Here is a 15,006-nt window from a genome sequence, read left to right on the forward strand (position 1 = left end):
AGTGACATGTCAGTTTGCAAATACAATGCGCTCATTTAAAAAAAAAAAAATTCTTAGTTCTTTTTTGGTAAGGTAGATACAGTATGCTGAAGGGTCTTGGCCCAGAATGTTGCCTCTTTATTCCTTTCCATAAATGGTGCATGACCTGCTGAATTCCTCCAGCATTTTGTGGATATTACTCTGGATTTCCAGCATCTGGAGAATCTCTGTGATTACCTAATTTTATGTCAGTTTATAATTTTAGCTATTATTGATCCAGAGAATTTGCTACTGATATAATAGGTAAAAATATTGAAACAGCTTCTTTAGATGCTATACCTTACCATCACAAATTGTTCAATAACTGCTTTTGATGGTTAAAGGGAATTACTCCTTGTTTCTGAGAAAATCCAAATGAAAACTTGCAGTTTTAGATACAATCCAAATTTCAGATGAAACTTAAGTGTGCTTCTTTGGAGTGGGGAATTGGTGTACTCAGCAGATACAGTATTGAAATTTTGAAAATGAAGACTCTTCTGGTGCAGCACCAGAGTGAGTGAATTTGATGACATATGTGAATGCGTACTTTTTAAATTATATCTAGCATGGATAAGCAAAAAGAAAAAATGAAAAACAGCAATAACGTAAGAACATAAGAAATAGGAGCCTGTTCTGTCATTCAATAAGATCATGGCTGTTCTGACTGTGGACTCATATCCACCTACCTGCATATAAGAACATATCAACAAGAATGGTTGCAAGCTCACAGATGAGTCCAATTGTGTCAAACTATATATTTTTTAAATCTTGTTCTTGTTTTATCCTCTTCCACCCTTTGAAACACAGCCCTTCATGATTTTCTTTGCTGAATCACAAAGGCTGTAATTATACCACCAGCATATGTTCTGACTGAATTAAATGCTTGTTGTTATTCTGTCTTGTTCATAGTAAAGCCAGCCACAAAGGAGTTCTGTTAATAGTTTTGTTAGATGCAGATTATTTTTGTGTCATTAAATACATTCCACACTGACATGAGAATGATACATTATCTTTTTTTTCAGCCACCCTGTAGAATATATATGTGTCTGCATAATTGCTGAGCTTGGTTCAAGTCTCATCAGTGCATTGGTAAATCTATGACTCAGTCTTCAATGGTCAGATTTTAGATTGGGATAAGATTTACAAATATCTTGCACCAATCTGAATCCTTCCTTTGTGTTGTCGCACTGGTCAACTCTAATCCCAAGCCAATAACAATGTTATGATGTTAGCACTTTCTATATATAGCAGTAGGCAGACCAACAAAATTTGGTCACCAGATTGCATTGGTTCCCTACAAAGGTATACACAGGTATATGAAATATTTGTATCTGTTGAACTAGAGTATTTGGACGTGAAGAGAATAAAGTTTGATACTTTATCAAAATCAAATAATGTTTGATACTATCAAAATCCATTTGATAGGAAAATACAGAACTGGCAAATATTCTTGCAGCCAAATACTCTTGAAATAAGATTAATAAAATAAGATAATTATGCTTTCTCAGTTTTTAGGAAAGTATTCTTGGGGAATGTGTATCATTTGTAAAGCTAGTTGCTTCCTAGATTTACCAACAAGGTATTTTTGGCTGCTTTCTTGAACTGATGCAGTCCATGTAGATTAATTTATTTGTGAATTGAATGTATTCTTAGCATTCTTGGTGACTAAGTCAAGTTCAGTGTTTGCAGTTGAATTGCATGGTGACATTCATCCATAATGTGTGCCATGGATTGATCTGCATACAACTTGGCAAGCCCTTTGGTGCCTGTAATGAATAAGAAGTATACACTGATAGCTTGGCAGGTTGAATTCAGGTGCACCATCACTCAAGTCTGTGAGAAAGAATGAATTGTTAGCTGATGCCAGTTGGCATTGCTTCTTCTGTTATATTATGTTGATGTGGCCTTAACCAGAAAGAGTGTTGTGATTTAGTTTGTGTAGCTGTTGGTCTAAAAAAAGACACTAAATATGGCCAGATGAGTTGGCTGTCTGAAATAAATTAGATAACACGCCAATTAGGTTACAAACAGGAACGTTCAAGTGAAATTGTGGAATTCAGTGTTGAGTCCCAAGGACAGTAACATGTCTCAATGAAAGTTATGATATTTTTCCTTGAAGTTATATTGTGTTTCATTGCATGGAACAGTGGTGCGGCTAGTAGAACTTCTTCCTTACTAATCTCCTGATTCACGTTCAATTCTTGTGGAGATTGCATGTCTGCTCTGTGACTACATGGGTATTCTCTGGGTAGTCAGGCTTCCCAGCATGTTTCAAAGACATGATGGTTAGTGGGTTAACTGGTCACTGTAAATTGCCTTCAGGTTCATGTGGGCGGGAATTGATGGGAATCTGGGGAGAATAGACTAGAGCAAGTGAATGAGAATGTTTTGTGAGCTGGCATCAACTCAGTAGGTTGTATCACCCCTGTCTACATTGTAAGGAAATACAAGACAATTGGAAATATTAATGTTGAAGGTCAAACTGAGAGAGGTCATAGTGAGAATGGATAGGGAATGATGTGACAGGTGAGTGCAAGCTCAGGCTCATAGAGATATTCCACAAAATTATCTTTGGTTTCTCCAATGTATAATCAGGTTAACCTTCCCTTTATTGATGATGATTATTATTATCAGTGTGGAATGAATGTTACTTACCACTTATCAGCATGATGCAATTGGGAATCTTATCACCATTAAATTCAATTTAGGAGTATAACTGAGTGGCTCATTGCTGTTTACAAGAAAGGAACTTAAAAATAACTTATTTCATTTCTTCATTCCTTTCATTTTAATATCAATAGCCACATTTTAGAGTTAGAATTTGTCAAACATGTTTGAGTAATAATAAATGTGTCTTTACAGGTGGAGAACGAACTTGTGGTGTCCATGAACTTATATGTATCCGCAAAGGTAAGTGAACTGTTCTAGAAGCTAATAATCTTATTATCTGTGCCACATTTAGCAGTGGGATGTGAGCTGGTGATTGTAGGAAGGAAACTTTATTGATAAATAAAGCTTTAGTTACATTTGTTGAATGCATCTTTTAATTTTTGAGACCGATTTTAAATAATAGAAGGGAAAAATGTTATATGCACTATGCACTAATAAAATTATCTATCTGATTTCTGTAAATGGGATAATAATTTTATTTCACAGTGGAAACTTCTGAGCACTACCTTAATTTATGAACTTCATTTATGCTCGTTGACATGCAAAGTTTAGTTGATAAGTTGCTTCTACCTTTTCAGTTTTTGGTTTTCCTGGAGCGATCTTGATTTGAGATAAGAATGAAAAATGACAGGGCCACTAGTAAACATCTCTCTTGATACTCATTATGATTGACTTTAATGGAAAGATAGTTTCGCATGTGTAAAATTATTGTTGGCATGCCAACACTCTACAAATGGGGATAATCAGTAGGCATTGTAATGCAACTGTTTCTTTTGATAGAATATTTTTAAATGAATCAACTATTCTCTATAGCTGTTTATTTTATTTAGGGCCTCAGCAGAATAGACGCTTATGTTCCTTTGAGCCTCACAGTCCAGCAACTCCCGATATTATCCTAGTCTAATCATGGGACAATTTACAATGTCCAGTTAACCTCCTAATCAGTACGTCTTTAGATTTGGAAGGAAACTGGAGGACTCAGAAACCCAAGCATTCCACAGTGAGGATGTACTGACTCTCCTACCAGATGATGTCCGATTTGAACTCCAATGCCCCAAGCTGTAATAGCTTCACACTAACCACTACACTACAGTGGAGTGCTGCCCCAGTCTCTCACCCCAACTTTAGTATCACTGATTTTGCTTAATTGAAACAATTGCATTAAATTTTATTACAAAGAGGTTTCTTCACAAAAAGAATCAAAATATTCCATCAATGCAACTGGTTACATAATTCTAAACCAGACATTGCACCATCAGAGGTTTATTATTGTCACAAGTGTCAAGATATACTGTTTGCGTACCAGACTGTTCCATACATACAAAGCACATTGAAGTAGTACAAAATGGTTGAAAAACAGAATGCAGAATACGGTGTCACATTTACAGAGAAAATGCAGTTTAGGTAAACAAATAAAGTGGAAAGGCCCCGGCAAGATAGACTGAGAGATGTAAGAGTCCAGCTTTATTGTACAAATGGTTTATTGAAGGATGTTGTAACAGTAGATAGAAGCTTTTATGGAGCTTAGGTTCTAAGGTGGAATGTGTTCTTAAACTTTTGTATCTTCTGACTGATGCGAAGAGGAAGAAGGGTAAACGGTCAGTTTGATTATGTTGGCAGCTGCTCTGAGGCAGCAGGAAACATAGACAAGATCAATAGAGGGGAAGATGGTTTTGGTTAAAAGCCTGGGCCATGTTCATACTCTCTGCAGCTTGTGGTGAATCTGTAAAAAACTGGTGAAGATTGTTGGCCAGAAAGAATGACAATCTTCAAATCAGTGAAGTCAAATGAATCAAGGACAGTGGAAGCAGTCTTTGTTCTTGCTGTGTGCTTGGGGGATGGAGGCTGCCATTTTGTGAAGACACTCGTGTGGTGAACTACATATACCTGTCTGGACTGCTCCTGTGGCTCCTCCCACAGACCCCTGCTGACTGCTCCTGTGGCTCCTCCCACAGACCCCTGTATAAAGGCGATTGAGGCCTGAGCCCGGCCTCATTCTCCAGGATGTAGTGTTGTTTATTCTTCCAGTCAATAAAAGCCGATATCTCGTTTCTTACGTCTCAGAGTGAGTTATTGATGGTGCATCAACTCGATTCTCCATTTTGTGAGCTTGACATGCTGGACTTGATTAGTGTTTTAAAGAAGACACAAAGACTCTTCAGGTAATCTGCTGGACTGCATTTCTGCATTTCCAAATAAGGAGTTGTTTGTGAAGTGTTCTTTGGTTGGCTATAACATGCAGGATTGTGAATGCCTGAGGTGATTCAAGCTCATTGCTGACTGAGAACAAAGAACCATGAGTCAGCAACTGTCCCTTGATGGGAAGAGGACAATAGATGGAGGCTGCTTGGACCAGAGCCAATGACCAGGTGTTAAAGGCCAGACACATGACCTGCGGCCAATGACATGGGAATGTGACATTTGAATTGATAAGCAATGGATATAGAAGTGGATGCTTTGTGTGCGCCGGTGGCGGTAACTTCGAAGAATAACCATCGCAGACACAAGCGAGAAGAACCCTGCGTGAACACATGGAGAGTGAGTCGGGGCCACGAGGAACAAGGAGTGCCTGGCCAGCGTAAATTCCTCCGCCCGGGTAATACCTTTGCTATTCTTTGAATATCCAGGAGAGTGAGGGGTACTTAGCAGTTGTGCACACAAGGTACTTAATGTATGACTTCACGTATTTGTTAGTTTGAACAATAAAGGTAATTGTCAGTAAATACCGATCTCTGTGTCTCACTCAGAATCGTTGGAAGAGGTAGAAGCGGTATCTCTCTATCTCTCTCTTTTCCAACAAGATCGTTGGAAACATGTTAATATTATCTTGTCTAGAGAACTCATCAAATAAAAGTTGAGGCATGTCAAGATCGAAGTAAGTTACAGAAAACTGTAAAATTAGTCAGCTCCATCGTGGGTGCTAGCCTCCATAGTATCCAAGATATCTTGAAGGAGAGGTGCCTTAGGAAGGTGGCATCCATCATTAATGACCCCCACCACCCAGGACATGCCCTCTTCTTTTTGTTACTGTCGGGAAGGAGGTACAGAAGCCTGAAGCTACACACTCAGCAATTCAGAATCAGTTTCTTCCCCTCTGCCATCTGATTTCTAACTGGACATTGAACCCATTACGTCACCACTTTTTTATTTCTGTTTTTTTGTACTACTTATTTTAACTTAACTATTTAATAGACATATATATCTTGCTGTAATTCAGTTATTTTTTTCTCTATATTTATAACCATATAACAGTTACAGCATGGAAACAGGCCATCTCGGACCTTCTAGTCCATGTCGAACGCTTACTCTCACCTAGTCCCTCCTACCTACACTCAGCCCATAACCTTCCATTCCTTTCCTGTCCATATACCTATCCAACTTTTTTTTTAAATGACAAAATTGAACTTGCTTATCAAATTTACTTACCATGTATTTCATTGTACTGTTGCCGTAAAGTTAATGAATTTCATGACACGTGCTGGTGGTATTAAACTCGATTCTGACTTCCTAGCTTGTCTGTGAGGATCACTCGGGGTGCTTTTCTGGGCTCCATTTTGCTTACACTTGAACTGAACAGCTTCTCTAAGCTGAACCGTTGTGGTTGGGAATTATGCAGTTTTTCTGAGGAGTGCTGAATTTCTTGAGACGTTGTTTGATGTTGTTGTTAAATTGAAGCCTTGGCTTTTCCCTGCCCCATAGCTGGTTATTAGGTTGGCTATAGAGTATACTCTATACTCTATTTAATGGACCATTTATGGAAATGCTCTATTTCCACAAGTGTACAATGTCCTGTGTATGTTACTCAAAATGGCTTCTTTGGTTTGTTACGAGTAGGAATGCTTCTTTGTCTGATAAGTGTTTCTCTCGCTGTTGTTTCGCTTTAGAATGGCTGATATGGTAATTGTATTCATTTGTTAATCAATGGGGAATGTTATTGTGTTTTGTGAGGCTGGGAACTTGGGGGAGGGGTTTTCACGGGCTTTTGGTGTGAAGAGAGTCGGGAGGAAGACGGATGAGGAAGGTGGACATGCGCTGGACTGCTCGTAAGACCACCGGGGTGGTCCCAGGTGCGACAACGTGGCGGTCGGATGGTTCGTTGATTGAGCTCCTACGATGTGCACTACACTGACTGAACTTTGAGAAGTTGGCGCCTTTTGTTTTTTCTTTCCTTGTATATATATTGTATTGCCTAATACTTCTTTAGTTAATGTTAGTAAACTCTTTAAAGTGTATTTCATAACGGTATTTGGTGTGAAGTTGATACTGTGGGCGGCGCGAGGCATAAACTCGATTCTCACAGCACCTGCGTGTACGGGAGGTGGGTTGGTGTGTGGCTGGATCTCCCTTTCCCCTAGACATATACCAGTCTTTTGGGTAAGTGTTACATTTGTGGTGTGCTTGTCCCAGATTGTCAGGGGCTGTGGAATCGCGCAGGCAGCAGAGCAGAGATGGACAGAGATAAGATTGTTAGCTGGTGTGAATTTGAAGGTTGTTATGACCTCGGCCCCCTCCTTTGTGAGAATCGCAAGAGCCCTAGTCAAGGGGGGGTCAACTGACCCAAGAGGGGGAGAGACGTGCTGAATAGACACAGGAAATGGGAGAGAGAGAGGGAGACGTGCGGAAGACCACGTTCTCCCGAGAAGCAGAATAAAGGCGATATTGACTATTGTCTCATGAAGACCACGTGAAAAGCCCTCGGGCAAAGTGGGCTGGTTGAGAGAGAGATCGCATCACCTGCAACCTGATTGACACCTGCGATCCCGTGAAGAAGTATAAAGGAGGGTCTGAGGGGGGGACAACCCTCAGACGCACCAAGGAGACACCAAGGAAGCACGATACCAATTCCCGTGGGAGCGGGAAGCCATTTTGAAGGAAGCCACGTGCGTTAGATTCCAAATTTTGAATCTGTGGCTAGAACCATCGGAAGACCGCTTTTAACTAACAACGGGGAAGCCTGCTCCCCTGATTCCAAGGATTTGCTCTGTAAAGACAACGGGCAAGTGTTTATCCTTTCTCAACCATCTCTCTCTCTCCACAACGTGAAACCCCAGCGGTTCCCAAAAGGGAAAAGCCTGCAGACTTCTGAGTGACTCTTTATATTTCAATTGGACCCAGTATTATCCCCTAGACAACTATAGAGCTTATTTCTGATTGATTATTATTACACCGGTGTTTTAGATTGAGTTTTGACGATGTATATGATCTGAATGTTTTGTATTGACCATGCGTTTGTGCCCCTTTTTGAATAAAACGTTTGAAAATAGTAGCATCCGATTCAGCTGATCCCGCTATCTTTGCTGGTAAGTTACCTGGTTACGAGGGTACGTAACAAGGTGTACCGGTGCAGTATGCATGTATAGTGAGCGGAGTGGATTTTCGAGTTTCGGGAGACGCGTTAGTGCGGGGGTTAAGTTTGGTGAAGGGTATTGGGCAGGTAGAATTGGTAGCTAGACGGTGTGGTAAAGAGGTGGAGTCTGGCTAGGTGTTGGTTCGTACGAGTGCTGACGTCAGGACGTTGGAACTGCCGGCGACGGTCAGTGTTCCGGGGGAGGAGGGGCTGTGGGGGCTCCACCCCTTCTCCAAGGATGAGGCTGAGGAGACATCGGAGGAGGAGCTAGAGCTAGAGGTGGACCCCAGAGAGGTGGCTGGCACTAGTAAAGGGAGGAGGGAAGAGGGAGTTGTGACTAGGCCCCGCCCCCCAGGTAGGGGAGAAGCCTCGGAGCTGGCAGCCACACTTAACTCCCTGGTGGGAGTGGCCGAGAGGCCACGGCTGAAGCTGGGGGTGTTCTCTGGAGCCAAGCCTACTCCGGACGGGGAGGTGGACTATGAGACCTGGATCGAGCATACGTCCTTGATGTTAGAGGAGTGGCCAGGCTCGGAGGAGGAGAAGAGGCAGCGATTGGTGGGAAGTTTGAGGGGTTTAGCAGCCAAAACAGTCCAGGAGTTGAAAGCTGAGAAGCCTGGGGCCTCAATGGAGGAATGTATAGAAGTTTTGGAGGGAGCGTTTGGGTCGTCAGGGGAACCCTGGCTGCTTTTAGCAGAGTTCCAACGCCTGGAACAATGGAGAGGGGAAAAGCTCTCCGAGTAGATATTTAGGATAGAGGGGATGCTCTCGGGGCTGCGGCGCCGGGGGGTAGTGAAGGCGCCTGACGTGGCTAGCGTGAGGATGAGTCAGATATTCAGTGGCTCTCTGGAGGAGGACAAGGTGGCGTGGACTATCCGGCAGGCTTATAGGAAAGGCCCCCCTCCATCGTTCGGGCAACTGATTAGAGAGGTGCGGGAGGAAGAGAGAGCGTTGGGGCGGAAAAGGGGCGCGGGCCTACGGGAGCGATCCTCAGCGATACAGGAAGTGGTGGCTGGGTGGAGTAATGACAACCCCCCTGGAAGTAGGGAACCCCCTCTGGAGGGGAGGGACAGGGGAGGTACCCACTCTCAGGGGCGACCAGTGCAGTGGGTTGGGAGCGGGAGTCATCCTGGGAGAGGAGGGGCGACAGGCAGCGTGTGCTTTAACTGTGGGAAAGAGGAGCATTTCAGGCGGGACTGTGGGCGGCCGAGGGTGTGCTATAGATGTGGAGAGGAGGGACACTTTAGGTGGGATTGTGAGAGACAAGGAGTTCCGCGGAGGACAAGCTCCCCTGCGACTAAGAAGGGAGAGGTGTCGGGAAACTTAGGAGAGGCTCAGTGAGGGAACGGACTGGAGCCTCTGGAGGAACACGTTCCCAGAGATCAGCCAGGGGACCACCGGGTGCCCACGCCTCTATTCCAGATGGGCTGGTAGGACCCCGTGCCAGTGTGGGTCTACAGATAGAGGGAGTTTACGCAAAAGCCGTTCTTGATACGGCATCACAGGTGACCTTATTGTACCGGTCTTTCTACAACCAATATCTAAAGCATTTGCCCGTAACCCCATTTGACGCCCTGCAGATTTGGGGTGTGAGCGAGGGTGACTACCCGTACGATGGGTACCTATCGGTGAGATTGGAGTTCTTGGAGGGCGATGTGGGAGTGTCCGAAGCTATTGAGACGTTGGTGTTGGTGTGTCCTGACCCGGTGGAAACCGGTGGTGCAGCCCTCCTGGTGGGGACTAACTCCCCCGTTGTGCGACGGCTCCTGGGAGCTTGTAAGGAGAAAGGGGGGGAAGACTTTCTTGAGACCCTCTCGGTGCATCCAGTGTTTCGAGCAGTGTTCGAAGAAGGGGTTGCCTCCCTAGGGCTGGACCCGGAGTGTAAAAGAGGGACGGTGTGGTGTACGCAGGCGAGGCCCAAGGTGATCCGACCAGGAGAGGTAGCACTAGTGATGGGGACCCCCAGATTCCCAGGAGTGCTGACGGGCGAAGCCCTGTTAGTAGACGCCCCGGACGATCTTGAAGGGGAGACACGATTTCCGGCGGGGGCGCTGGTGAGGCCCGAAGTGCAGAGACCAGGGGTGGTACATGCGAGGCGTATAGCTATAAGTGTCAGGAACACCACGGCAAGAGAAATCACCTTTAAGAGGGGAATGCCGCTGGCACATCTGTTCCCGGTGACGGTAATGTCTAGCGCACCAGTGAGGACCCCTAACGGGGAGGGATCGGAGCATCGAAGGGAGCTGACCGCTGAAGTCTTTAACTTCGGGGATTCCCCTGTGTCACCGGAGTGGAAACGCAGGCTAGTGGAGAAGATGCTGAAGATGGAAGCTGTTTTTTCTCGGGGCGAGTTTGATGTTGGCTGCTCCAAAAGCACTCGCCACACCATCCAGGTGATGGAGGACACCCCGTTCCGAGAGAGATCCCGGCGGCTGGCTCCGGCAGATGTTGAGGACATGCGGCAGCACTTGTGCAAGTTGAAGGAGGCTGGAATCATAGCTGAGTCCCGAAGTCCTTATGCATCCCCAATAGTGGTGGCACAGAAGAAGAATGGGCGAGTGTGCATGTGTGTTGACTACAGGATGTTGAATCGGCGAACTGTCCCTGATCAATATACTGTCCCAAGAGTCGAGGATGCGTTGGCCTGCCTGAGCGGTGTGAAGTGGTTCAGTGTGCTGGACTTAAGAAGTGAGTATTACCAGATCCCGATGAGTGCGGGCGATAAAGAGAAGACCGCTTTTATCTGCCCGCTGGGGTTCTTTCAGTTCGAACGAATGCCCCAAGGCATATCGGGAGCCCCAGCCACCTTCCAGAGGCTCATGGAGAGAACTGTGGGGGATATGAATCTGTTAGAAGTGCTGGTGTACCTGGACGATTTGATAGTGTTTGGATCGACTTTGGAGGAACATGAGGAGAGGCTGTTGAAGGTGTTGGGCCTGCTTAATGAAGAAGGGTTGAAGCTTTCCCTGGACAAATGCCAGTTCTGCAAGTCGTCGGTTAGCTATGTTGGCCATATCATTTCGCAAGAGGGAGTGGCTACTGATCCAACCAAGATAGAGGCCGTGACCACCTGGCCGAGACCCCAGAAAGTGGGCGCTCTGTGCTCATTTTTGGGGTTCTGTGGATATTACCGGCGATTTGTGAAAGGATACGCCAAAGTGTGTCACCCGTTGACTCAGCTGTTGTGTGGCTAACCCCCAGTGGGAAAGAAAAGAACGGGGGACCAGAGGCAGGACGCTGGAGGATACTGGAACCCGGTGGAACCTTTTGGCTTGAGATGGGATGATCAATGTGAAGAGGCGTTCCGATCTTTGAAAAGGGCACTGACCCAGGCCCCGGTGTTGGCTTTTGCCGATCCCCAGAAGCCATATGTGTTGCACACGGATGCCAGCTGAGATGGTCTCGGGGCTGTTCTGTACCAGGAGCATGGCAAAGCATTGAGGCTGGTAGCCTTTGTCAACCGAAGCTTGTCGCCATCTGAGAGAAACTATCCCACTCACAAGTTGGAGTTCCTGGCGCTGAAGTGGGCGGTGGTGGACAAGCTGGGTGATTATCTATACGGAGCCAAGTTTGAGGTGAGAACGGATAACAATCCTCTCACTTATATTTTGAATTCTGCGAAGCTGGATGCCACAGGACATCGGTGGCTGGCGGCCTTATCGGTATATGATTTCAGCCTGAGGTACCGCCCCGGAAGCAAGAATGTCGATGCGGATGCTTTGTCACGTCGGGAGCCGGGGGAACAGGAGAGGGACGAGGAGTGGGAGAGTGTCCCTGCCCCTGGAGTGAAGGCGATGTGTCAGTTTGCTATCACCGTGAAGGCCGAGGGAAGAGGGAGGCTGGAACGAGCCGTGGACCATTTGGGGGATTTTTGATGACGCCATACCCCTAGCTTACTGTGACCTGACCGCACTGTGGACTAAACAGTTGCCGGAACTGAGCCCAGGGGAAGTGGCAGCTGCTCAGCAAAATGACCCGGGCATTGGCACAGTGTGGAGAGCGGTCAAGAAGGGGGATGGGGTGTTGGCTGAGAAGGCGAAACACCCATTCGTGCCCCTGTTGTTGAAGGAGTGGTCTCGGTTGAAGTTAAAGAACCAAATCTTGTACCGGGTAACGGCGCCTCCGGACCAACCCCACTGTTGGCAACTGGTCCTGCCGGAGGAGTATCGGCAGGCTGTACTCCAGGCCTTACATGATGATTCTGGACACTTGGGGGTGGAAAAGACCTATGGATTACTCAAAGACCGGTTCTACTGGCCCCGGATGAGGGGGGAAGTCGAAGAATATTGTAGGGGATGCAGTCGTTGCATCTGGAGGAAGACCCTGCCAGCGTCGGCGGCTCCACTGTCGCACTTGCAGAGTGCGGGACCTCTGGACCTGGTATGTATGGATTTCCTGTCGATTGAGCCTGACACCAGCAACACCGCGAATGTCTTAGTCATCACCGATCATTGCACTCGCTATGCTCAGGCATTTCCCACTAAGGATCAGAAGGCGAAGACAGTGGCGAAGGTGTTATGGGAGAAGTATTTTGTTCATTACGGCCTTCCCAGGCGAATCCATAGTGATCAGGGGCGGGACTTTGAGAGCTGCCTTATCCATGTATTACTGACTATGCTTGGGGTTGAGAAATCCAGGACTACCCCTTATCACCCACAGAGAGATCCGCAGCCAGAGAGGTTCAACAGGACCCTGTTGGATATGCTCGGGATGCTGGAGATTGGGCAGAAAAGCAGGTGGAGTCGTCATATTGGACAATTGGTTCACTGTTACAATTGTACTCGCAATGATGCTACAGGATATTCGCCCTATTATCTGATGTTCGGGCGGGAAGCGAGGTTGCCCATTGACTTGTGTTTTGGGGGTGAAGTGGGTGAATTACCCGGGAAGTCCTATCTAAAGTATATGTCCGACATGAAGAGGGAGTTACAGCGGGTGTACGAGTTGGCCAAGGCGGCGGCTACCAAACAAAATCAGAGGAATAAGATGCGGTATGATCGAAAGGTGAAGTTTGTCCAATTATTGCCGGGCGACCGGGTCCTTTTACGGAATTTGGGACTCCCTGGTAAGCACAAGTTGGCAGATCGATGGGTGGCCTGCCCCTATGTTATAGAGAGCCAGATGCCGAACCTGCCAGTTTACCGGGTAAAACCTGAGGATGGGAAAGGGCCAATCAAGGTACTCCATCGGAATCACCTGCTGCCCCTGGGTCAAGTGGTGCAGGTGGATAAGGAGCCAGAGTGGGAGGTTATGCCTAGTACAAGGACTCTGCGAGGGCGCGGAGAAAGGGAAGAGCCCGCTGCTGAAGAGTGGGGATGGGTCCATCACCTGGGAATGGCTACCGATTCGGAAGAGGACGACTCAGATGAGTGGCCCCTGTTCCCATTCGCTGGTGCTCCAGTACCAGGAGAGGAGGCTCCTGGCCCTTCCCATACTGAATTGGGTGAGAGGAGGGAAGGTCTTGAGGGTCAGATGGAGAGGCAGCCAACAGTGGTGGGAGAGAGGGTGGAGTCTGAGCGTGAGCCGGAGAGATCTCAGGTGAGGGAGGACCCCCGTGAGGAAGGGGGTGAGGGTCTGTCAGGTAGACCTGGGGTGTCCGAGACAGTGAGTTCGCAGGTGAAGAGGGAGCCCAGTGGGGCAGAAGGGGTATGGAGATCTCAGAGGATTTGGCGTCCCCCCGGAGCGGTTGACTTATGTAGTACCAGGAGAACCGAGTGTGATTTCTACTGCTCTGGGTAGTTATGTCACTGCTTTCTGCACCTGGGTTGGGTTTTGTGTGTTGCAAGAAGCTTTGGGGAACTCTAGTAATGCCATGAGGGCATGACATTTGCTGGTGGGGAGAGAATGTACAATGTCCTGTGTATGTTACTCAAAATGGCTTCTTTGGTTTGTTACGAGTAGGAATGCTTCTTTGTCTGATAAGTGTTTCTCTCGCCGTTGTTTCGCTTTAGAATGGCTGATATGGTAATTGTATTCATTTGTTAATTAATGGGGAATGTTATTGTGTTTTGTGAGGCTGGGAACTTGGGGGAGGGGTTTTCGCGGGCTTTTGGTGTGAAGAGAGTCGGGAGGAAGACGGACGAGGAAGGTGGACAGGCGCTGGACGGCTCGTAGGACCACTGGGGTGGTCCCAGGTGCGACGACGTGGCGGTCGGATGGTTCGTTGATTGAGCTCCTACGATGTGCACTACACTGACTGAACTTTGATAAGTTGGCGCCTTTTGTTTTTTTCTTTCCTTGTATATATATATATATTGTATTGCCTAATACTTCTTTAGTTAATGTTAGTAAACTCTTTAAAGTGTATTTCATAACGGTATTTGGTGTGAAGTTGATACTGTGGGCGGCGTGAGGCATAAACTCGATTCTCACAGCACCTGCGTGTACGGGAGGTGGGTTGGTGTGTGGCTGGATCTCCTTTTCCCTTAGACATATACCAGCCTTTTGGGTAAGTGTTACACAAGCATGCCATGTATTATTGTATCAAATCCTCCGAATATTCTTATCCATTATATGAAGAGAAGACTGGTTATATCAAGAAAGTTTCCTCTGTTTGTAAGTCACAGAACAGATAATTGTAGAACAAAGGTAAAGCACTATCAATGCTGGAAATAGGAAATAAAAATAAGAACATCAGAAATAGAGACATAGAAAACCTACAGCACAATACAGGCCCTTTGGCCCACAATTTCTAAGGTAATTACCTTAGAAATTACCTAGGGTTACCCTTAGCCCTCTATTTTTCTGAGCTCCATGTACCTGTCCAAGATTCACTTAAAAGACTCTATCGTATCCGCCCACACCACCGATTCCGGCAGCCCATTCCACGCACTCACCACTCTCTGCGTAAAAAATCTTACCCCTGACATTACCTCTGTACCTACTTCCAAGCACCTTTACACTGTGTCCTCTCATACTAGATACTTAAGCCTTGCAAAAAAGCCTCTGACTATCCACACGATCAATGCCTCTCA

The 15,006-nt window shown here is 46.3% G+C and overlaps 1 protein-coding gene across 3 annotated transcripts in view; it reads left to right on the top strand.

Annotated features, from left to right (window-relative positions):
• Window positions 1–15,006, top strand: part of LOC140730407 (synaptotagmin-14-like) — a 165,992-nt gene that overhangs the window by 14,441 nt on the left and 136,545 nt on the right. For all 3 annotated transcript variants that reach the window (XM_073050745.1, XM_073050744.1, XM_073050746.1), the window contains exon 2: window positions 2,881–2,928. In XM_073050745.1, the coding sequence (XP_072906846.1) occupies window positions 2,881–2,928 (48 nt within the window). The remainder of the gene's footprint in view (window positions 1–2,880; window positions 2,929–15,006) is intronic.

This window comes from Hemitrygon akajei, chromosome 7 (genome assembly GCF_048418815.1).
Source record: "Hemitrygon akajei chromosome 7, sHemAka1.3, whole genome shotgun sequence".
Lineage (NCBI taxonomy): Eukaryota > Metazoa > Chordata > Chondrichthyes > Myliobatiformes > Dasyatidae > Hemitrygon > Hemitrygon akajei.